We start from the raw sequence: 24030 nt of genomic DNA, 5'->3' as shown, positions 1-24030 counted from the left end.
ATAATCATGTGGTTTTTCTGATCTATGTATTGGGAACTAGGAACCAGAAACCTAATATATAAAAATACTGTGCAGTTTATTAATAAGATAAGCAAATTTACAGAAGCAATGCCATAGCAAAAGGGCTATTATCCACTAAGAGAAACATTACTGTTAGTTATAGTTATTTGTAGTCATTATTTCCTAAAAAAAAAAAAAAAAAAAAAAAAGTTTGGTTAAATTTAGTATTTGGGCAGATTCCTAGTCTTTCAATGTTTTAATGCAAATGTGTTTTCACATTAGAATGTCTTTCTTAAGGTAATAATTATCCTTCACAGTATTACTGACAATATTTACTTGATTCATGAGTCTATCTTCAGCCAAACACATCTATAGAGGGGTATAAAGTTACCTTTAGAATAGAAATTTGGGAAAAATCCTTCTCTTCAAAATATGCATGTGTAATGAGTTGAAGTTTTGCTTGAAGTAAACCATACAGAGGCTTAAAGGAAAAAAGAGAAATTACCATTGATTAATAATTAGTTGATAACAGTAAAATTGGTTGATAATAGTAAAACAAACAGAACCCCACAACTTTTTAATTTGGAGAAAAAAGTTAGTAACTATCAACTTTAGTGCGTATTATTCGTAGTTGAAAGCCGTGAAGTCATCTGTTCTTTGGCTACAAGTGAAAAGTACCTGAAACACTGAGTACAGTGCTTAAGAGTGTGGGCTCAGACTTGCTGGGCCTGGCTCCATCACTCAGCTCTGGGAATTTAACCTCTCCACCTCTGCTTGCTGATCTGAACATGGGCATATGAAAATAGTACATCTTACTTGACTGTTTTAAGGATTAAATAACAGGTAAAAGCACTTGGTAAAAAGTATCTGACACACAGAAAGTATCCAAACATTAGTGATTACTATTATATGATTTAAAACATATTCTAATTCTGCACACTTTTTTGCTGGCCTGTAGCGACATTTAATCATCCTTATAACAGCTTGTTTTTATATCTATTTGAACATTCATGATTACATTTTTTGTCCTCTGTGGAAGCTCACAACAACTAGTTTGTGTCCTTTATCATAATATTATATATTTGAGCAAAGTTATCCCTTAATGCTTATTTCTCTATTTAGAATCTTCTACCATTTTCATCTTTTTATTTGTAATGTTCTTTTCTAGATGTTTTCTCATTTCTATGTCCATTTCAGGATGTAATGACCAATGATGTATATATCTAATTAATTAAAAACAAGTAATACTGGAAGAGTCTCTTTCCCAGTATCCCTGTTAATATATCATGATTCCTATCAAAGTATAAAATCATTTATTTTTATACATAGACTTCAATACATAGACCAGAAAAACCACAACCAGACCTTTCTGAGTAAGCTACCCTCTTCCCATCCCTTGTGTCTGCTTTAGAGACAGATAAAACTCGATTTTTTTACCCCAATTTTATCACTTCGTAGTTACATGTCTGTGAGAATTACACATTTTTTCTCTGAGATATGCCTTTATTTATAAAATGAGAACAGTAAATATGTCTCAATATTGTTATAAGGATGGAAATGACAATTACATATAAAAAGTGTCTGGTACAGAATTAATGCCTGATATATAGGCACTCAATAAATGGCATCTATTATTATTGTAATCGTCCTTTGAAGAATGATTACTCAGGAAGCCTCTTAACATGTTGCACTTCCTTTAATATCTGGTACTCTTACTCTTCTGTCATCTGGTCCAGTATAAAAGAGCTATTCACTCATGTATATTTTTCAGGCTACTCTTCTCAAAGGTGTGTACAGGAATCAGATGAATAATCGATCAATTTTCTGACATTGGAGTCTTTTATAATAGCCATTCCTTTTCTTTTTTCTTTCTTTTTTTTTTTCTTTTTTTTTTTTTGAGACGGAGTCTCCCTCTGTCGCCCAGGCCGGAGTGCAGTGGCTGATCTCTGCTCACTGCAACCTCCACCTCCTGGGTTCAAGTGATTCTCCTGCCTCAGCCTCCTGAATAGCTGGGATTAGAGGGGTGCACCACCGTGCCTGGCTAATTTTTTTATTTTTATTTTTAGTAGAGACAGGGTTTCAGCATGTTGGTCAGGCTGGTCTCAAACTCCTGACCTCATGATCCGCCCACCTCGGCCTTCCAAAGTGCTGGTATTACAGGCGTGAGCCACCATGCCCGGCCACAGCCATTCCTTTTCTAGGAGACTATTCTTGCCTTATGTATAAAATTACTTCTTGGAAGAAATATTCTCATCCTCAAAATTTTATTTTGGATGAAATAAGATTTTGGATGGGCACGATGGCTCACTCCTGCAATCCCAGCACTTTGGAAGGCTGAGGCGGGTGGGTTGCTTGAGCTCAGGAGTTTGAGACCAGCCTAGGCAACATGGTAAAACCTCGTCTCTACCAAAAATACAAAAATATTAGCCAGGCATGGTAGTGCATGCCTGTGGTCCCAGCCACTCAGGAGGCTGAGGTGGGAGGATTGCTTGAGCCTAGGAGGCAGAGGTTGCAGTAAGCCAAGGTCATGCCACCACACTCCAGCCTGGGCAACAGAGTGAGACTCTGTCTCAAAAAAAAAAATTATATATAATTTTTTTTTTTGGACAAAACCAAAATGGATAAATGAAATATATCAGCTACCTCATTTTGTTTATGTGTCAACTTACTTTCCAATAGCTATAAGATCTCCTTTCTCTTACCAAGTCTTGGGTAGAGGTGCAAATGAAAACTGCTGAAAGGGAAAGAGAATGAGGAGATGCTAGGGCATAAATAATTTTAATATGTCATTTAAATCTCTTCTTATTCTAATAGTGCCTTATCCTTAAAGAAAGATCTGCCATGAATGTTTAACATAATGAACAAGTTACTTCGTCTCTTACCAGCTTGCTTAGAACACAGACACTTTTCTGAACAGTCTCTCTGGTGATATCTGCTTGCCTTACTTTCAGTGCCTATTATGAACAAAGAGCAATTTATCAGAAATATTTCATAGCAATATTTCAAAAATATTTTTTCAACATAAAAATAGCAATTATATATAAGAAATTTCTTACATTCAGTTGAATTCAAAAAGTTTTTTATTAAGACTCTCAGGAAATACTGAACAAATAAATGTCAGTTTGGGCCTATGTGCCAGAATCTGTGGGAGGCACTGGGAATATAATAGTGAATGGACAATCCCGAATCTCAAGGAATTTATAATCTCATGGAGAATACTTTATGTATAAGTCACCAGGCCCAAATCAGCCATTCAATGCAAATCAATCACTGTTGATTCTGGTTATAAATGGACAGTCCTTTCAGAGACCATTGTTTCTGGTGAGAAGGGGCTAGTTTAAGAGACGACAAAAGGCCAAGAGCAATGGCTCACGCCTGTAATCTCAGCATTTTGGGAGGCTGAGGTGGGTGGGTCACCTGAGGCCAGGAGTTTGAGACCAGCCTGGCCAACATGGTGAAACCCCATCTCTACTAAAAATACAGAAATCAGCCAGGTGTGGTGGCACAAGCCTGTAATCCCAGCTACTTGGAAAGCCGAGGCAAGAGAATTGCTTGAACCCGGGAGGCAGAGGTTGCAGTGAGCTGAGATCACGCCACTGCACTCCAGCCTGGGCCAAAGAGTGAGACTCCGTCTCAAAAAAAAAAAACAAAAAAAAAACAAAGAAAAGAAAAAAGAGATGACAAAAACAGACAGCTTGTTCTCCAGAGATGGAAGAACTGCCAGCAATTTTGTTAAGTTAGTTGTTCCATGTTGCCTGGACACTTGTATTGGCGCCCAGCACCAAACACAAGCACATAACTTATTTCTCAGTGATTGTGACGATGACTATGTGAGATTTCTACAGTCCTCTACTAGTAGAGAGCAAATCTTCATTTGATTAACCTCAGGCAAGGCTGTGAGGGAAGTAAGAAAGACTTCCTCCTCTAGTGTACTGCCTGACACCTTGGATCTATCCTGAGGACCAAGGGGCCCCCATGTTTTCAACTGATGACTGATGAACAGACTTTAAATTAGCTGTGGAGTAGAATCCTTCCTCCTGATTGGATTCATCCACTGTCTTATCTTCATTCAAAAGGAGTTGAAGTCTTTCTTCCAGGCTCAAGGTCCCTCCAATAATTGGTTTATCTGTCTGCTTCTATTGCCTATTATCTATTGAGAAGGACAGCAATCACTGGGAAAATGGGCAACTCTAATGTACTCCTGAGTGGGTCAGAACCAGGGAGTGGGGAGACAGGCAGTATTTAAAGGCTATACAGAGCACGAGGGCTGTTAAACAGCACTAAGGGATAAGACCCACTTGGTAGAAATAATTTTACTAGTGCTTACATGACATACGGGTAATAAAAGGTATTAAAAGGAACAGATTTCCAAGAACGGGCAGCAGCTCAATTCATCTCACATATAAGTATGTAAAGGTAATAGTGTAACAGTGAAGTAGCAAAAGAACATAAATAACTCCATTTTTTAGGCAGCGTTTCCCTATTTGTGCACATAGGCAAGGATAATTTTAGAGCACTAAGATAATATGCAAAAATGGCAATCATGCAGGTTTTAAAACCAACTCTGGGATTTAAAAAGTATGTAAACAACTAACTATGTTTTGTTAAAGATTTATAGGAGCATTGTGGCCTGACCAATGACAAAGAAGTATCCAAATTCCTTGGACCCTCACTGGTACCCAGATGTCTGTGTGTCACCTCTTGATACCAACTTCCTCTTCTTCCCCATATCCCTCTCCCATAAAAATCCTCCAGCCAGACTGAAAAATTTAAGATGCTACTTTAGAATGCTAGCTCACCATCTAGCTGGCTTTCCAAATAAATCTGCTTTTCCTCCCAGCAACTCTCTTCTCTCCTGTCTTTTGAGCAGCATGCAGCCAAACCTGGGTTCGATTACAATAGTATATGAAAACATCAACTGCTCAAAGCTGTCAGGCAAACTCTTACTCTCAGGTTTCTTTTATCTTTTTATTTTTTATTTTTTTTATTTTTTTGAGGGAGTCTCGCTCTGCTGCCAGGCTGGAGTGCAGTGGCGCCATCTCGGCTCACTGCAGCCTCCGCCCTCCTGGGTTCAAGCAGTTCTCCTGCCTCAGCCTCCCGAGTAGCTGGGACTACAGGCGTGCGCTGCCACACCTGGCTAATTTTTTTATATTTTTAGTAGAGATGGGGTTTCACTATGTTAGCCAGGATGGTCTTGATCTCCTAACTTCGTGATCCACCCGCCTTGGCCTCCCAAAGTGCTGGGATTACAGGTGTGAGCCACCGGGGTCCAGCCTCTTTTATCTTTATTTTCTCAGCTTCATTGAGGTATAATTGACAAAAATTGTATACATTTAAGGTGTATGTTATTATTTGACATAATATCTTTAGCTTTAGATTCAGTTATTCATGACATAACATGGGTGTTCCAGGTTCCAGGCCCTGTGCTTAGAGGGTTACTTCATGGTAGTTACCTACTTTGGGTATCCTGGAATTTACACCCATGGTTTACATTTAAGTGGGTCAGGGGAAAAAGAGACACACAGTCTATGAGTCTAGGTGATGGGTACACAGGTACTCAAGGTACTACGTTTTAAATTTACCTGCATATTTGAAATTTCCTTCATAACAAGTTAGAAAAAGATTTACTAATTATTCACCCGAGGAAGCTTTTAAAACTTTTAATTGTCCAGGCTCAAATCCCAGCGATTCTAATTCAGTCACTAGGAGGAAAAGCTAGGTACAGATATTAAAAAAAAAAAAAAAAAAAGTCTCCAGGTAATTCTAGTTAAAAATCATTGTTTTAGAGCAGTGGTTGTCAATCTTGACTAGGCAGAAAAATCACCTGGGGAGCTTTTAAAACATTCCCACCTCCCATGTCTAGATCATTAAATCAGAATCTTTTGGGGCAGGGGCAGACCCACTCATCCTAGCTTTTAAAGCTCTCCAGGTGATTGCAATGTGCAGCTGAGACTGAGAACCACTCACTACTTTAGAGTATTAATGACCTTTTGAGAGGAAAGAGCTTTTAACTCATCAAGATTATCCCCACCACAAAAAAAAAACAGTGCTACACATAAGCAAACCATGAAAGGTGGGGCCACCATCTTGGCTTATTTGAATTTATCAATTAGAGCTATTATAGTAAGTCAGGCATTAAGCTAGCAGGTAGTTTAAGAATAATCAAGGCTGGGCGCAGTGGCTCATGCCTGCAGAGGCTGAGATGGGCAGATCACTTGAGCTCAGAAGTTCGAGACCAACCTGGGCATCATGGTGAAACCTTGTCTCCATAAAAAAATACAAAAATTAGCTGGGTGTGGTGGCACACACCTGTATCCCAGCTACTTGGGAGTCTGAGATGGGAGGAGGGCTTGAGCTCAGAGTCAAGGCTGCAGTGAGCCAAGATTGTGCCACTGCACTCCAGCCTAGGCAACAGAGTGAGACTCTTCCCCACAAAAAAAAAAAAAAGAAATCTTAGAGATAATTAGGACAGCTTATGAGTAGTTGGGAGCCCCTCTAAGCACGTCCCACTACTTCTGAAATGCTGCTTAAAAAAAAAAGCAAGGCACAGTGGTGCACACCTGTAGTCCCAGCTACTCAGCAGGCTGAGGCAGGAGGATTCCTTGAGTCTAGGAGTTCAAAACCAGCCTGGGCAAAATAGCAAGGCCCTGTCTTTAAAAAAATTAAAAAACTAAAAAACACACAAGCATTACCACTCAATTTTTCTAAGTTATATGCCAAACACTAGAAACAGAAAATTCAAAGACATCTTGAAATGTAAATACAGTATTTAAAAGACAAATAGATAATTTATGTATCACTATCTAAAAGCAATGTACAAAATACTGTGATACAAATATAAGCATAGCCACCAATGTCAACTTAATAAAATGTTTCTGTGAATAAACTGGCACTATTGAAAAAACAGCTACAAATTGTATACAAAAATCTAAAACAACATTACAGGCACCACTGAAAAATAAAGACTGTGTTTCTTTAAGTGTCCAACATCTAAGAAGGGACTTTGGAATTGTTTTTCACTATTAACTATCGTACCTTGGCTTCAATTTGTCGATAGCAAGAGATACCAAATACTGTGGCTCCATTTCCATTTCTGGGTGGCAAGTGAAAAAACACAGTATCTAAGAGATACATAGAAAAATGTAAATAGTGAGGTGAATTAACCTTATTAATAAGTAGTATAATCTGAAGCTATCATAATGCAGTCATTAACACAAAAATGATGATAAAACAAGGAATCCAAATCATACTTATTTGTAGCACCACAACCAATGGTTTCCTAGAATTTTTCTCATTGCTTTATGGTAAATACTCATCACAAAAAGCCCAAGAGACTGAATTATAACAGGTCAAACTGAGACTACAATTACAGAAAATACTTAATCTTTAGGGAATCGTTCTAGATGAAAAGAAAGTAGACAGTCATAAAAGCCAACAGCAACACACGAACCTTGAATGAATACAAGAAATTTGGGGGACAACTGAGAAAATTTGAGCACAGATTGGATAGTATTATGAAATTACTGTTACATCTCTTAGCTGTAATAATGGTACTGGAAGTTACACTGGGGAATGATCTCATTCTCAGATCTTAAGTATTTAAAGTGTCACAATGTTTGCAACTGACTTTCAGATAGATAGTACAGACAAAATTATACACATACACAAATATAAAGAAAATCTGTAGAACATTTGCTATAATCTTAATTCACATGTTTGTAGCAGTCCTTTTGCTGGGCATGGTGGCAGAGCCAGGCATAGTGGCTCACGTCTATAACCACAGCTACTGGGAAGGCTGGGGTAGGAGAACTGCTTGAGCTCAGGAGCTCAGGAGTTTGAGACCAGCCTGGGCAACAGGGCAACATAGTGAGATCCCATCTCCAAAAAAAAAAGAAAGAAAGAAAGAAAGAAAGAAAATCAATAGCAACAATAACAACAAAAACATTTTTGTAGAGCATCAAATACCATAGTAAAATACAGTCCTTCATTAAGTCAGGCAAAGTACTCAGTTATAGGGTGGTAGGAGATTCGGTAAGAACTTCACAGCCCTGCTTTCTTTGAGGGTGTTAACATGCTCCGCATGCAAGCAAGCAACCTTGCAAGCAGAGTACTTGTGACAGCAATGGTTCCAGAGGCACAAAAACAATCTCAGCTGTTTCTAAGGTGGGCACTGGAGTGATAACTTAGTACTGCAAGTATGCAGCTAGAGTCCCAAGCAATGTACAGCTGGTGCTGGTAAGCCCCCTGATTTGCCTCTGAGGAGTATGAAGTATAGATGTAGGAAGTGCTTCCAGTGGTGGCTGTCCTGCTCTGGCTAATCACTTGGCAGAAGCGTGGCCAAGGTTCACCAGCCACAGCCAATGTAAGCCTGGCACTCCTTTAGAGGTGCTCTAGTGAATGACTAGTTATCTCCAAACAAGCATGTAAATATTTTATAAATAGTTCTAACAGGCTGAAGGCCTTTAATTTCTAAGTATTTAGAACCTAAGATATCTTGGCAAATTTTTTCAAAAATGGCACCTAACTGCTTCACTGTCTTGTTACATACCTTCCTGGTAGTTGTGTGCGCCATCTGGTAAGGCAAGGAAGGGCAAATACTTCCATTCTTCAGGTAAAGTGTGGCTGTCATGTCCATCTCCTGGAATCAGGGGCGGGTAAGAGAATTCAACCTAAAATAGTAAGGAATGTTATCCAAAAGGTGGTTGACCAAAGGAAGCATTTTATTCTGATAGGTAAAAATGCTTTTAAACCCTGAATGACAGAAGTCGGGATAAGCCACACTGTATAATGTCATTTGATATCATCAGCAAACCTATGGCATGGAAGAGGGGGAAAAAAAGCAGTAAAAGGAGGAAAAGTTTATAAGCCTTTCTCCACTTTCTGATTTAAGGTCGGTTAAACTTTAATGTGCATAATGGTAGTGGGGTTGGTGACTGAACTGCAGATTGATATCTGGGGGCTGTCATCAAACAGATGGTAATTGAAGCCACAGGGCCCTGAGGAAAACCAACAGCCTACTGAATTGAGTAGGAGAGGTCCAACAAAGGAGCCCCAAGTTGAGCCCAGAATCACTTTTGGAACCAAACCTTTAATGTGGAAAAATAGGATGGCTCATCTTTCCACATTTCAATGAAATCAAGCTGCCACTTGAATCACAGGAAAGCCAACGGTAAAAGGGCTTTAAAAATGATTTAAAATTTTTGTCCACTGAATTTAAAATTCGTGATTGTTTCTTCTTTTTTTCTTTTTTCTTTTTGAGACAGTCTCGCTCTGTCAGCCAGGCTGGAGTGCAGTGGCATGATCTCGGCTCACTGCAACCTCTGTCTCCCATGCTCAAGCAATTCTCCTGCCTCAGGGTCCTGAGTAGCTGGGATTACAGGCGTGTGCCACCATGCCCGGCTAATTTTTTTTTTTTTTTTTTGTATTTTTACTAGAGACAGGGTTTCACCACGTTGGCCAGGCTAGTCTCGAACTCCTGACCTAAGGTAATCCGCCTGCCTTGGCCTCCCAAAGTGCTGGGATTACAGGCATGAGGCACTGTGCCCGGCCAATTCGTGATTATTTCTAAAGGTGATCCAATTCCATATTTAAAATGTTTAAAGACAGCAAAAAAAAAAAAGGACTGTAAAAAAGACTGCCTCCCACCCTTGATATCACCACCCCACCTACCCAGTCCCTGCTCCCATCTCCAGAAGCAATCAACGTTTTCCATTTAGAAGAACTCTTTAAAAGTTTAGATTAAGGAGTAAAACTTTTCTTCCAGAGATCATTTAAAATCAACTGAAAAATTGGCTGGGCACGGTGGCTCACACCTGAATTCTCAACACTTTGGGAGCTGAGGCAGGTGGATCACTTGAGGCCAGAAGTTCGAGACCAGCCTGGCCAACATGGTGAAATCCCGTCCCTACTAAAAATATAAAAATTAGTCAGGTGTGGTGGCACATGCCTGTAATCCCAGCTACTCAGGAGGCTGAGGCAGGAGAATCGCTTGAACCCAGGAGGTGGAGGTTACAGTGAGCCGAGATTGCGCCACTGCACTGCAGCCTGGGCAACAAGAGTGAGACTCTGTCTCAAAAAAAAAAAAAAAATGAACTGAAGGTGAGGCATAAATAACCTCCAGTTACATTTCTCTGTATCTTCTCTATATATTTATCATACAGGTTTCATCCCAGTTTGCTTTGTTGGACAATTTCTAAAGTGTGAGGGAAGGCAGGATGTGACAATGAGGTAAGATACACACAAATTCAAAGATGATGTTATGAAGTTGGCAATTTTAGAGTTAAAAAAGTTACCAATTCAGAATTATTTTTTAACACCAAAAATAAATGTAAAAAAATAATCATATTTTATGTAATCAATACCAAAGTCCCATATATAGTATTTATCATAAGGAGTCCTAGTAATTATTACTAAACAATCTTTTTGAAAATCATTAAATTTTGATGTACAGATATTTATTTTAAATGAACTTTGTATGAAATAAACATGGTTTTAAATAAACAAACATTATGTACCCCAATTCTCATGATGCATCATGAAATATGTTTCTCTTTAGGGTCCAAAAAGTTTAATACAGAAAATTCTAAAAAAAGTAGTACAACAATGCTTAATCTCATTTTTAATCATGGAAATGCAATTTGAATTAATATAATTTTTACCCATCTACTGAAAAACATTAAAAAGACTGAATATTTTGACAACAGAGTGGAGAAGCCGGCTGTAGGAATGTACGGTACACTGGCACAACAGTTTGGAGGGCAACTTGGCCGTATTATCAACAACACATTTACCCTTTATTAAGATAACAAAATGAGAGGCCCTTAGACTGAGGTGGCTTTAAGGCTCAGGGTTTTATACTTAAGCAAACCAAAAGTGAATTTAAAAGATCACCAAGCTTAGCTCAGCCAATCACAGGCAGCCAACTGGGCATTAGTTACATCTTCTTGAACTTCCCACAGGCATGACCCAAATAAGGCAACTGCTCAAATTTTAATGAAATAATTTCTTTGCTCTACTTCTATATTCACCCTATAAATGCTTTCCCCATGCTCCTTTAGTAGAGCCCCAACCACTTCTGGTTTGGAGCTGCCTGACTCATGAAGCACTGTCTGCTCACATACACTTCTTAAAATCTTAATGTGCCAAAATTTATCTTTTACCACCTTTGACTCAGCAATTTCAGTTTTAGAAATTTATCCCATAGATACTCTCACATATTCAGATACATACAAAAATGTTCATAGCAGTATAATTTATTTCAGCATAAAAGGGAAACCTAAATATTCATCATGAGTGGTTACATCAGTGGTTTATATCAGTTTTGTCCAGCTGTTAAAAAGAATGTCAGATTCACATATACTGATAAAGCAAGACGGCCACAATATCCTATGTGGTAGGCGAAATAATGGCCTTCCAAAGATATCCTAATCCCCGGACTCTATTTGTTACCTTACTTGGCAAAAGGGACTTTGCAGATATGATTAAGGATCTTGAGCTAGGGATTATCCAGGCGGGTAAAGTGTAATCAGAGTCCTTATAAGAGAGGCAGAGGAATCAGTGAAAAAGATATTTGAAGATGCTATTCCATTGGCTTTAAAGATGGAAGAAAGGGCCATGAAACAAGAAATGCAGGAGACCTTTAGGAGGTGGAAACAGCAAGAAAATCGAGTCTCTCCTGGAGCTTCCAGAAGAAATGGAGCCCAGCCAACACCTTGATTTTAGCCCAGTGAAACCCATTTCGGAATTCTGACCTCAGAACTTTAATAAATTTGTGTTGTTTTAAGGCACTACATTTGTGGTAATTTTTCAGCAGCAAGAGAAAACTAATAAATACTGTTAAATTTTAAAAGCAAGTAGAATATCAGTCAACAGTGTCAGAGGCACCCTAACCAGAGTGACTCCATCTTGAATAAAGGCTGGATAAAGCCGAACCTGCTGTGTTATGTTCCCGGGGACTGGGCACTGTTGGTCACAAGGCATTTATGTTTGAGAGAACAAGTTAATGATGTTAACTAACTGAAGACCCAGGACTTATGGAAATGTCCCAGTACTTTAAGAACAAAAAGCATTCTTAGTTTAAGAATAGGTTTTGCTTTAAAAATATTAGTACACTCATAAATTCTTGCTAAAATCAATAGTAACATAGGAAAGTAACAACACTAACAGCCTGTCACAAGCTGGTCACAAGCACACTTTTCTTTTCCTTTTCTTTTTTTTTGAGATGGAGTTTCGCTCTTGTTGCCCAGGCTGGAGTGCAATGGCGCAATCTCGGCTCACCGCAACCTCCGCCTCTCGGGTTCAAGCGTTTCTGCTCCCTCAGCTGCCCAAGTAGCTGGGACTATAGGCATGCACCACCACGCCCGGCTAATTTTGTATTTTTAGGAGAGACGGGGTTTCTCCATGTTGGTCAGGCTAGTCTCAAACTCCCGACTTTAGGTGATCCGCCCGCCTTGACCTCCCAAAGTGCTGGGATTATAGGCGTGAGCCACTGCGCCTGGCCAAAGTACACTTTTCTTAATAACCCATATTAGCATTATATTGAAATGGGTGCACCCTCCTCTTGCTCTCTGAGGATGCCCTATTCTGTAATTCAGTAGTCTGTAGTAAATCATTTTAACTTCACTCTACTCTGTGACTTGCCCTGAATTCTTTCCTGCATGAGAGCCAAGAACCTGCTCTTGGGGTCTTGGACAAAACCCCTTGACTGGTGACTGTAGTATGATTCTATATATACTGTGATTCCGTTTGTGCAAAAAAAATTTTCTGTAAATGGATTTAAAAAACATGCTTGAAAAGACACTTGAAAATCTATATACACTGCTAGCAGAGGTTTTAACTCTGGAGAGGAGAATGAGGTTGGGGATTGAAGATAAGCGAATACTCCTGTTACTTTAAAAAAAAATCGCCACCATTTTGTTTTGAAATTTTCAAACTTACAGAAAGTTAAAAGAATATGAACAACCTAACAAACCTTCATCTTTATTTACCAACTGCATTGCTTTTTTTAGCCACACTTGTTCTAGCTGTGTTGTATGTGTACACAAAAACAATTTTCTAAATGATTTAACAGCAAGTGGAGCATACTACCTCTACTTTTAATTATTTTTAAATGGATATGTATTGCTTTTAGGATTAAAAATAAATAAATAAATAAGACAATCACAAGCAGTTCTTAACTTCTGAAGGAAATCTTATTTCCATCCTATAATCTCAGAGTTAAGGGCAGGTGTAGAAATCTATCTTCTGTTCTGAAGATTTAGTTAACAGGTTGCCATTGGCCAGAAGTTTAATTAATATCTGAAGCTATGCTATGCTTAACATATTCTCCGAATTCCCAACTCTACTGAAGGAAGATCAGTTTTAGATGGTTCTAGCTGAAACTGAAGACGCAGTTGACTCAAAACTGTCACAAATAGAAGTGTGGATACTACATGTATTCCAAGAATTCCATGGGTAAAATTAAGGCTGTTCTAGCCTGACTTGGGCCCAGAGTATTTACAACATTGTTTCTTTGGGAAAGTGTTCAGAATTTCAAACAGCCAACTTTTAGAACACAACTCTTTCATAAATTGCAGACTGCCTGTACTGTGTTGGCAGCTTTCTATAATTCTCTTCTCCTGCTGGTAGATTTTCTACCAACGAATACTTCCATTTGGAAACTGCTGAAATTGCTAATCAAGTTCAAAACTGTTTATTAAAACTCCTTTCTGGCTGGGTGCAGTGGCTCACACCTGTAATTCCAGCACTTTGGGGGACCGAGGCAGGTAGATCACGAGGTCAGGAGATCAAGACCATCCTGGCCAACATGGTGAAACCCTGTCTGTACTGACAATACAAAAAATATTAGCTGGGTGTGGTGGCAGGCGCCTGTAGTCCCAACTACTCAGGAGGCTGAGGCAGGAGAATCACTTGAACTCAGGTGGTGGTGGTTGCAGTGAGCCGAGATGGCGCCACTGCACTCCAGCCTGGGCAACAGAGAGACTCTGTCTAAAAAAAAAAAAAAAAAAAAAAATACTCCTTTCTAATGGATATATATTATTTCATTGTTTTAATATCAATCCTCTATTGTTGAGTTTTTCTAGTTTTTTAGAACATTATACTACTGCAAACTGTTCAGAATATTCAAATGTGATATAATTAAAAATACATATATTTGGTACTTGTCCCTCATTCCTGGAACAAAACTCCTAACATCCTTGGAATTTCCTGAGTAATAGGAGCATCTTTTGTTATTCATAATAAGCCCCAATCAATCATACTTGAGTTTATGCTAAGGTGACTCTAGTGGTAGGAGGACCTAGATAGCTTCATGACAGAGGCTGATCACCAGAAAGACCAAGCCTTGATTAAAGGGATGGAACTTTCAGCCATACCCCTTGACCTACCAGGAACGGTGTTGGAGATTGAATTCTATCACCAATGGCCAATGGTTTAGTCAATCACGCCTATGTAATGAAACCTCCATAAAAACCCCTAAACAATGGGATTCAGTGAGTTCCTGGGTTGTTGAACACATCAAAGTGCTGGGAGGGCAGCATGCTAAAGATGGCATGGAAACTCCCTGACCCACCAACCAACACCTTGCCTTATTCATCTCTTCCATCTGGTTGTTCCTGAATTGTGTCCTTTAATAATAAACCAGTGAATGCAAGCAAAGAGTTTTCCTGAGTTTTATGAGTCATTCTGGCAAATTATCAAACCTCAGAGAAGGTTATGGGAAGCCCTGAATTGGTAGCAAAGTCAGACAGAGGTGGGGTGGCCTGGGGACCCAGGACTTGTGATTGGTGCCTGAAGTGAGGGCAGTTTTGTGGGACTGAGTGAGCCCTTACAGAGTTTGATGTTAACTGAGTAATGTCACAATATGATTGAATTGTAGAATGCCCAGTTGCTATCTGATAATCCCTAATTATCAGAGATTAAGCATGAAAAAAAAAAGAATGTTATTTCCAAATTGATGGTATATTTAAATCTTAAATTGTATGTTCTTCATGTTTTAAATACTGACTGAATACTCTATCTGTCCCCTTTCTATATATCCAAATTAATCCACACAGACACAAAATTTCATGGCACAGAGGCTAAAGAGGAATTCTCTTGGAAGTTAACATGAGACTCAAATACTCAGTTGAATCAAGACAATTTAAATAGTAATGCCAATTAAACTAACCAGCACCACAGAAGTGATGGTAAGTGTAGTAGGCTGCCTCACTGCACAGCTCCAGGGAGAACCACAAACATTGTCATTTACATGAATGGCTCTCCCTGCAATTGTGTCGTGAAGTACATATAGCTGTACATGGCAGCCCTAAGTATATGTAAAAAACCACAGACGAAAACCAATGTTAAGTACCCAGATATATCAGTCCTCGTACTGCTATGAAAAAACACCTGAGACTGGGTAATTTATAAAGGAAAGAGGTTTAATTAACTCACAGTTCTGTATTGCTAGGGAGGAAACCTCAGGAAACTTATAATCATGGCGGAAGGCAAAGGAGAAGCAGGCACCTGCTTCACAGGGCAGTGGAATGGAGTGAGTGCAAGCAGGGGAAATGCCAGATATTTATAAAACCATCAGATCTCATGAGATTCATTCACTATCAAGAAAAATGCATGGGGGAAACTGCCCCCATGATCCAATTACCTCTACCTGGTCCTGCCATTGACACGTGGGGATTATGGGGAATATAATTCAAGATGAGATTCTGGGTGGGGACACAGCCAAACCATATCACCAGAAATTGAGAAACACGTATTCTCATCCAGTAGGGTTATTATTAAATAGTGAAATTTAATGGCCCCAAATCTAAATCAAATTTGGGGATCAAAATAGAGTCTGCCAAGATAAATTTAACAGTTTATTTGAGCAAAGAACAATTCACCAGTCACGTAACCTTCAGAACAAGAAGTTGAGAGAGCTCATCTCTGCAATGTGGGTAGTGAGTATTTTGGGATGGGTAAAAGGCTGAAGAAAGCAGAAATAAGGAACAAAAAGTAAAGCAGAAATAAGGAACAAAAAGTAAATCAGTAGTTTCAAAGTTACTTTCCTTTTAAGGGTTAAAGCAGAGGAGACTCCCTTATCATGCCAGCTAAAACTGGCCTGTTTGGGGATTTGACTTTTGTTTCTCTTTCTCGAAGATTTCTCAGGTCAGATAACTTAGATTGGTGATGTCGAACTTTAGCAGGAGGGACCTCTAACTTGGTTTGGTCTGTTGGAGCTGATGAAGGAGCTCAGTGGAAACCAATGGTCTCCAAAGATTTTATTTACATTTCCATAAGGCGGAAGGAGCCAACTGTAGAGTTCAGGACATGACACCCCAAAATATGTCTGTAGGACACCAGTATATGCCATTCCAAATATGCCTCTTTGGCACAGGATTACTTTAAACTGATTATTTTGGGAAACAGACACAGGAGAAGCTCTGAAAACAGTAAAAGTTATATTTTTGTAAGAGAAATTTATTTTATAAAGAATATCTACATTTGTAAGAGTGTCTTCCTTTCTGTACCAGGAAGAGAAGGATGACTAAATCACTGGAAACTTTTATTTATTTGTTTGAGACAGGATCTGGCTCTGTTGCCCAGGCTGGAGTGCATTGATGTGATCTCGGCTCACTGCAACCTCCACCTTCCAGTTTCAAGCGATTCTCCTGCCTCAGCCTCCCGAGTAGCTGGGATTACTGGTGCCTGCCACCACACCTGGCTAATTTTTATATTTTTTTCAGTAGAGATGAGGTTTTCACCATATTGGCCAGGCTAGTCTCGAACTCCTGACTTGAAGTGATCCACCTGCCTTGGCCTCCCTAAGTGCTGGGATTAAAGGCCTAAATCACTGGAAACTCTTATCAACACAAAAAGCACAAGTTCAATCTGCATAACAAACCTCACTTTTGTTTACCCTGCACTTCTTCACCAGGTAGTCTTAACAGAGAATGAGGGTTGTCTGGCCTACACCCTTCATTCTTTGTCTTGGGGAATGAAGTGTGTAAGTCTGAAGTTGAAGCCACCTCTTTGAGATCTACTCTTGAGATTTTCTCATTTCTGAGTTATCTCCCATGTATTCACAAGGTAATCATGTTAATAAACTTCTGTTTGCTTTTCTCTTAAAAAAAAAAAGATGTCTGGTAGGGCATTAATACATACAATGCATAACAAATGTATCAAATATCCCCAGAAAGGCTGCTACTAAATCACACAAATTTCAAATATGTCTTTGTATGTAACCAATATTCATGTGGCCAAATCTATTTTGATTCTAATTTTTAGATTTACAAGATTACTAAGGGAGAAGAGGAGGGAAAAATAAGACAATAGCTGATTTCTAAAAAGTAAAAGCTGACTCTGATCACAAGGAATAAAAAAGCAATTTTTCTAAATGCTAAATGAACTATGCAAGAAAGGGTGACATGTTTGTCCTCCAGTAATAAAAATTACCATGCTTTGTCATAGTTTATAAACCAAATTGGTGTCCTCTAGTCAGATTCCATTTACTTTGTCCTCAGAAAAAAAGACTGAGAAAACAAGAAAACTACAAAAACAAAGTAACATAGTACCCTAGTGTGAACTCTGAGTACTTCAGGAATAACCTCTGTTCACTTTTTAACAATGCACTATGTTCCACTGCCAGAGAACCATACGGCAAATAGAAGCCACACTGCCAAACTATTAGCACACACATTAACCACATCCATGGACCCTACATATATCAACGGCTTACAGAAGGAAGGAGAGTGCTTCACAACTGCTCTGCCTCTTTGCTTCCTTTCTCGGTATCTCAGAGATTTTTTCTTTTCACTCAGAAGCACAAAGTATTTATTTTCTTAATAGTCATAATATTTTAGGCAGCAAAGTCAAAGCTCTGTCATGTTTTCTGCTTAAAACAAAAGAAAACGAAAAAGCCCTGGGCATCAGACATGTTTTCTTCTCAGTTATGGTTTCTTTCTCATATCTCTTGAAAAGTCAATACTACAAAGCAATTGGCATTTATTCCTCACTCGACTACAAAGTTGGCAACAAATCACTGTATTTGTCAAGTATAGATTTGAAACAGCTGCGCTTTACACTCCTATACCTCAATATGACAACATTTTCATGACTGCATTAGATGTTCAGAAATATAAAGTGTATACTGCAGAGGTAAAATGGTACTTTTGAGACTTACCAATTAAAAGTAAGATTTTTTATTTTTTATTTTTCTTGAGACACAGTCTGGCTCTGTCGCCCAGTCTGGAGTGCAGTGGCATGCTCTTGGCTCACAGAAACTTCCACCTCCTGGATTTAGGCGATTCTCCTGCCTCAGCCTCCCGAGTAGCTTGGATTACAGGCACCTGCCACCACAGCCGGCCAATTTTTGTATTTTTAGTAGAGACAGGGTTTCATCATGTTGGCCAGGCTGGTCTTGAACTCCTGACCTCAAGTGATCCACCCGCCTCAGCCTCCCAAAGTGCTGGGATTATAGGCCACCGTGCCTGGCCTTGTTCTGTTTTTAAGAGACAGGGTCTTGCTCTGTCACTCAAGCTGCTGTGCACTGGTGTGATCAGGGCTCACTGCAGCCTCGGCCTCCTGTGCTCAAGTGGTCCTCCCACTTCAGCCTGAGTAGCTGGGACTATAGACGTGCACCACTGCACCCAGTTAATTATTTCATTTTTCGTTGCCCAGGCTGCTCTCAAACACCTAGGCTCAAGCAATCTTCCCACCCTGGTCTCCCAAAGGGCTGGGATTACAAGCATGTGTCACTGAGCCCATCAAGAAGTTTGTTTTTAAATTAAATGGAAATAAGTATCTTAGTTTAAAGCATGTACTTTTATACATTCAAGTGAATAAAGGCTGTTATCTTCTATTTTTTCCCTAGAATTAAAGAGCTATTATTTCACATTCCTTAAGTTGGAGTACTTGGATTATGAGCATGAAAATAGATAATGTGTATTTTAATTTTAACGTAGAAATTTTTATTATGAGAATCCCACCACAGTGAAACAGAATATCAGGACTCTATTATATAAAATGACATTTTGCTTGTGTCAACATATATTGATAGGGATGGAGGTAGAGATATTCTAGGCAGAAAAGGGTGGGTCCCCAATAAAACACCACCTTGAAGTGGAAAAGCCTGAAACCCGTGGCCCAAAGTGAGAACTTGTTTTTCCACTAGAATATTGCCTTTCATTAAACTATCCATGGCCTGCCCAGCCCCCATCCTGTGCCTATAAAAACCCCAGACTCAGCTGGCAGAGAGACGCAGCTAGATGTCAGGGACTATGGCTGGACACTGGAGAGAAGTGGCTTGACTTCAGAGGGACAGCTTGATGGCCTAACTTTGGAAAAGAATCTGGTTGGAGATGGCTGGACTTCAGGGGAAGCTTACCTACCTGCCCCATCTCTTTTTCAGCTCCCCTTTCCACTGAGAGCCACTTTCATTGGCAATAAAATCCCCTGCATTTACCACCCTTCAATTCGTTCAAGCAACCTCATTTTTCCTGGACGCTGGACAAGAGCTTGGGAGCCACGAGTGTGGATACAAAAGGCGGTCACACTGCCCTGGTGGAGGACACCTGCCTCATGCAAAAAGGCAGAGGGCCCACTGATCTGTTAACACTTAAGCTGTTTGCAGATGGAAGAGCGAAATGAACACTGTAACACACTCTCTGGGGCTTTTGGGGGTCACAAGCACCCCCACCTAGATGTTGCTGCAGGGCCTGCACAGAGTTTGCTCCTGCCGGTGCCCAAAAGCACTCGCTTTGGCTCCTGTACCCACTCGCCTGTGCATTCCCTCCACGAGGGGTGGAATGCAGTGGATCTGAGTGGAGTTTGATCCCATCAGCTCTGAAGCAGCCAGTCAGCTCCAGTGCTCGTGCACTCCAGTTCCCGCCTCATTCGCTCGTGTGCTCCCTCCTGCGAGGAGTTGAGAACAGTGGGCTGAATAAAGGAGGTACCCTGTTGTGAGTCCTGCAAAGGGCTCAGGGATATATCCTGCTTCAGTATTAAGGAAGCTGATTTTCATGCTAATGGTACTTGAGGCACTAACATTAAGACGTTATCATTCTGTTTTTCCACTTTAAAGTCATTGGAACGTTATATGAATATACATGTTAATGAACATGTATATGAACATGTATATTCATGTTCATTAACATATACATGTTCATATACATGTTCATTAACATGTATATTCATATAAAGGTCATTAACATGTAACTGCATATACACAGCAAACTGAAGTAAGATTTGATAAAATAGAGAAAAAAAAAGAAAACTTATCTGAGGAATGCAAGCCCCTTTAAATTAGCAGGCCCAGAAGTCATTCCACCTTGAGCTAAATAATTACCGCTTAAAGCCACTTGCTATGCAAGCTCTAGACTGAGGCCAAGTAGCCAAAAAATGCTTTACACCCTATAGCTCAACAATGTATAGGCAATCACTAACTAATGCCATTTCTGTAAGCCAGTGAGAATTCCTGAAGAACAACTTTTGTAATTGTCCCTGCCCCTCATTTATCTTTTTTCTTTAAAACTTGAGCCTCTCTTGTTCTCTGGAGTACTCCCCAAGGCAAACTGGAAATGTGTCCTGGACTGCAGTCCTCAACTTCTGTTCTTAAACTCTTTTTTTTTAATAGGTGGAGTCCTGCTCTGTCACCGAGGCTGGAGTGCAGTGGCATGATCTTGGCTCATTGCAACCTCCGCCTTCTGGGTTCAAGCAATTTTCATGGCTCAGCCTCCTGAGTAGCCAGGACCACAGGCACATGCCAACATGCCCAGCTAATTTTTATGTATTTTTATTAATAGCAGAGATGGGGTTTTACCATGTTAGTCAGGCTGGTCTCGAACTCCTGACCTCAAGTGATCTGCCTGCCTTGGCTTCCCAAAGTGCTGGCATTATAGGTGTGAGCCACCGTGCCTGGCCAAATAAATTCTCTTTTAAACTACATTCTGACTTTTGATTATTTTAGGTTGAATTATGTTTGTTTAAAAGAAATATTTCTTCTAAAAAGGAAAAATCTTTACATATGAATAGCAAAATTGAGAACTCTACTAAGTATTAATCTCTACCTGATATGAGAATAAATAGCATTGTTATAAGGATTTGGCATTTATTGAAACGTAAGTATTTGCAGATATACAACTTAGAAAATCAGAAATGCCCTCAGATATGGCATTAATAGAATTTGATTTATGTTTCTGACAAATAATTTCCAGTAATACCAGATTTGTTTTGGAGAGCTACTTTATGTAAAGCTAGACAGCATCAAATACATTTACTAGTTATGAGTGAACTCTCACTTAAAACATAGTTATGAAGGATCTTAAATGTATTAGACTTTGACTTGATCTTTTATATTGAAGAAATCTGGGACTCTTATATTACCCTAAGTTCCAAGTTAAAACACACACCTTGGTCATGTAGCACAAATGTGTATAACTATGTGGAAAAAAATCCCAACTTTTATAAACTTAAATCCAATAATTAAAAAAAAATCTTTTAAAATAGAATGCATTTTGTCTTATTTGTCATAACCAAAAGCTGGGAACCCATATGTCCATTAATAGGATAAGGGATAAATCAATCAAGGTCTATGTATATAATGAAATACTATACAGCAGTTACTGATACAAACAACATGGACCAATCTCAGACATAATACTAAGAGAAAAAAGACACAAAAGAGACAGCATGGGTCAAAACATGGTTACTCTTGTGTGGGAACTGGATAGGAAGGGTTGCATAAGGACATCTTCTAAAGCACTGGAATTGTTCTCTGTTTTGATCTGGATATTTGTTACATACACATATGTAAAAATTAATTGAACTGCATTAGGTTTCATGCACTTTATTGTTTATAAGTTACACCTCAATTTAAGAAAATGCTTAAAAATATATGAAGATGAAGTGTTCAAATGCATGGGCCTTTGAAACTGAATAAGCATTGAGTTCCAGTCCTAGCTTGCTACTTAGCTATGTAACCCAGAGCAAGTCACTGGCCATTGCTTAACTTTAACTTCAATTTCCTTATCTATAAAGAAGGCTAATAAATCCTTGCTTTTTCTAAATGAAATTTAAGGGAAATAACTGTTTTGGACTGAGCTATAGGGTGTATTAGGACTAACAAACCAGACCAAACCAGAATGGAGTCACTTATTCTAGGTGCCATGTACTTCACAAACTGTACTTTGAAACCAGTTTCCCCCTAAAACCAGGAGATTTACAGCAACCAATCAGAAGGGACCCAGTTTACCTGAGCAGGCGTGATAGGGGAGTCCCCTCTGTTTTAACCCCATAGGTAACTTTTAAATGACCAATCTGCCCTTTGTTCTGTTTCTGCTTTCTTCAACCATTTCCTGCCTACAAAGCCAACCTCTTCTGCTCAGCTCATCAGAGTGCCTTTCCTAAATCTTAAATGAGAGGCATCCCATTCATGGATTGCTAATGAAAGTCAATTAGATCTTTAAAGTAAATCTGACAAAATACTGTTTTTAATAGTTTGTGGTAAAGAATAAATGATATCGGGCACACAACTAACACAATGCTTAGTATATGATAAACATTTTTTTGTTTTTTGAGATGCAGTCTCGCTCTGTCACCCAGGCTGGAGTGCAGTGGCACGATCTTGGCTCACTGCAAGCTCCGCTCCCTGGGTTCACGCCATTCTCCTGCCTCAGCCTCCCGAGTAGCTGGGACTACAGGCGCCCGCCACCACACCCGGCTAATTTTTTGTATTTTTAGTAGAAATGGAGTTTCACCATGTTAGCCAGGATGGTCTCGATCTCCTGACCTTGTGATCTGCCCGCCTCAGCCTCCCAAAGTGCTGGGATTACAGGCGTGAGCCACTGCGCCGGCCTATGATAAACATTTAATAAACGGCAGCTATTATGATTAACATCTTTGACTTATCAGAAAGATATCTAATCCAGAAGCAGTTTCTTTTCTGAAAAAAAGAGTAGTACCAAGGGAGCGTCGGTGGACAAGCAGGAGCCCTATGCCAAGCCTCTGGACAAAATGGTCTAGGTGACTACTCAGGGTTGGTGAAGGGGGCCTGTACCCCATCAAGGGGCTACAGTACTTCACACAGGTTTCATCCCACCTGGGTTGCCAGAATTGTTACTGAGCAAAACGGGCTCTCTCCTCAGTGAGTTAGAAGCTGTAAACCAAAAAGTATCTGAGACAAGAGACAAGTCTCAATTTAGAAAGTTTATTTTGCAAGGTTAAGGATGCACCCATGACAACCTCAGGAGGTCCTGAGGACACATGCCCAAGGTGGTTGGGCTCCAGCTTGCTTTTATACATTTTAGGGAGACAATACATCAATCAATACATGTTAAGGTTTACATTGGCTTAGTCTAGAAAAGCGAGACAACTCGAAGGCGTGGGTGGGGTAGGGGTAGGTGTCAGGGTGGGTGGTGTTTCCAGGTCATAGGTAGATTTAAACAGTTTCTGATTGGAAATGGTTCAGACAGTTATGCATAGAAAGGAATGTCTGGGTGAAGACAAGGGGTTGTAGAGAGCTAGGTTTTATCATGCAGATGAAGCCTCCAAGTATCAGGCTTTAGAGAGAATAGATTGTAAATGTTTGTCAGATTTAAGGTCTGTGTTGATGTTAATGCTGGAGGGGTATAATGAGGCATGTCCTACCCCAACTCCCCTATTTCTCATCATGGCCTGAACCAGTCTCCCAGGTTAAATTTTACGGTACCCTGGCCAAGGAGGGAGTCTATTCAGATGATTGTGGGAGGTAGGTGGGTGGGTGGGTGGAACACACTTTGAATTTTATTTTTGGTTTACATTCTCCCACTTCTGGCCAAGATTTGCCAGAGGCAACATCAATGGCCACCCAATTCTAATTCTGTCCCATAGTGTTGCTGGTGTGGCATAGCTGCCTGCCCTGGGCCCATCCTGTCCCTCGGTGGGACTCCCTATGGTCAAGGGTGTTAGAGTCAACAAGACTTACAGCCAATTCACTGTTCTAGGTCAGACTGGGTAGACATGGCCAGGCATTCATTACCCCTTAAAATTATTTTTTTTAAGTAGAAAGCCAACAATCAA

At 39.7% G+C, this 24030-nt stretch overlaps 1 protein-coding gene across 6 annotated transcripts in view; it reads right to left on the bottom strand.

The window, feature by feature from the left end:
* AVL9 (AVL9 cell migration associated) overlaps positions 1 to 24030 on the bottom strand; it is a 90363-nt gene that overhangs the window by 35352 nt on the left and 30981 nt on the right. For all 6 annotated transcript variants that reach the window (XM_034963904.3, XM_063605676.1, XM_063605675.1 and 3 more), the window contains exons 2-5: positions 8549 to 8669; positions 7036 to 7121; positions 2883 to 2954; positions 392 to 481 (exon numbers count right to left, since the gene is read on the bottom strand). In XM_034963904.3, the coding sequence (XP_034819795.1) occupies positions 392 to 481; positions 2883 to 2954; positions 7036 to 7121; positions 8549 to 8669 (369 nt within the window). The remainder of the gene's footprint in view (positions 1 to 391; positions 482 to 2882; positions 2955 to 7035; positions 7122 to 8548; positions 8670 to 24030) is intronic.

This window comes from Pan paniscus, chromosome 6, assembly GCF_029289425.2.
Source record: "Pan paniscus chromosome 6, NHGRI_mPanPan1-v2.0_pri, whole genome shotgun sequence".
In the NCBI taxonomy this organism is placed as follows: Eukaryota; Metazoa; Chordata; class Mammalia; order Primates; family Hominidae; genus Pan; species Pan paniscus.
The sequence above is the reverse complement of the archived record's forward strand: the minus strand, read 5'-3'. Positions and strand labels throughout refer to the sequence as shown.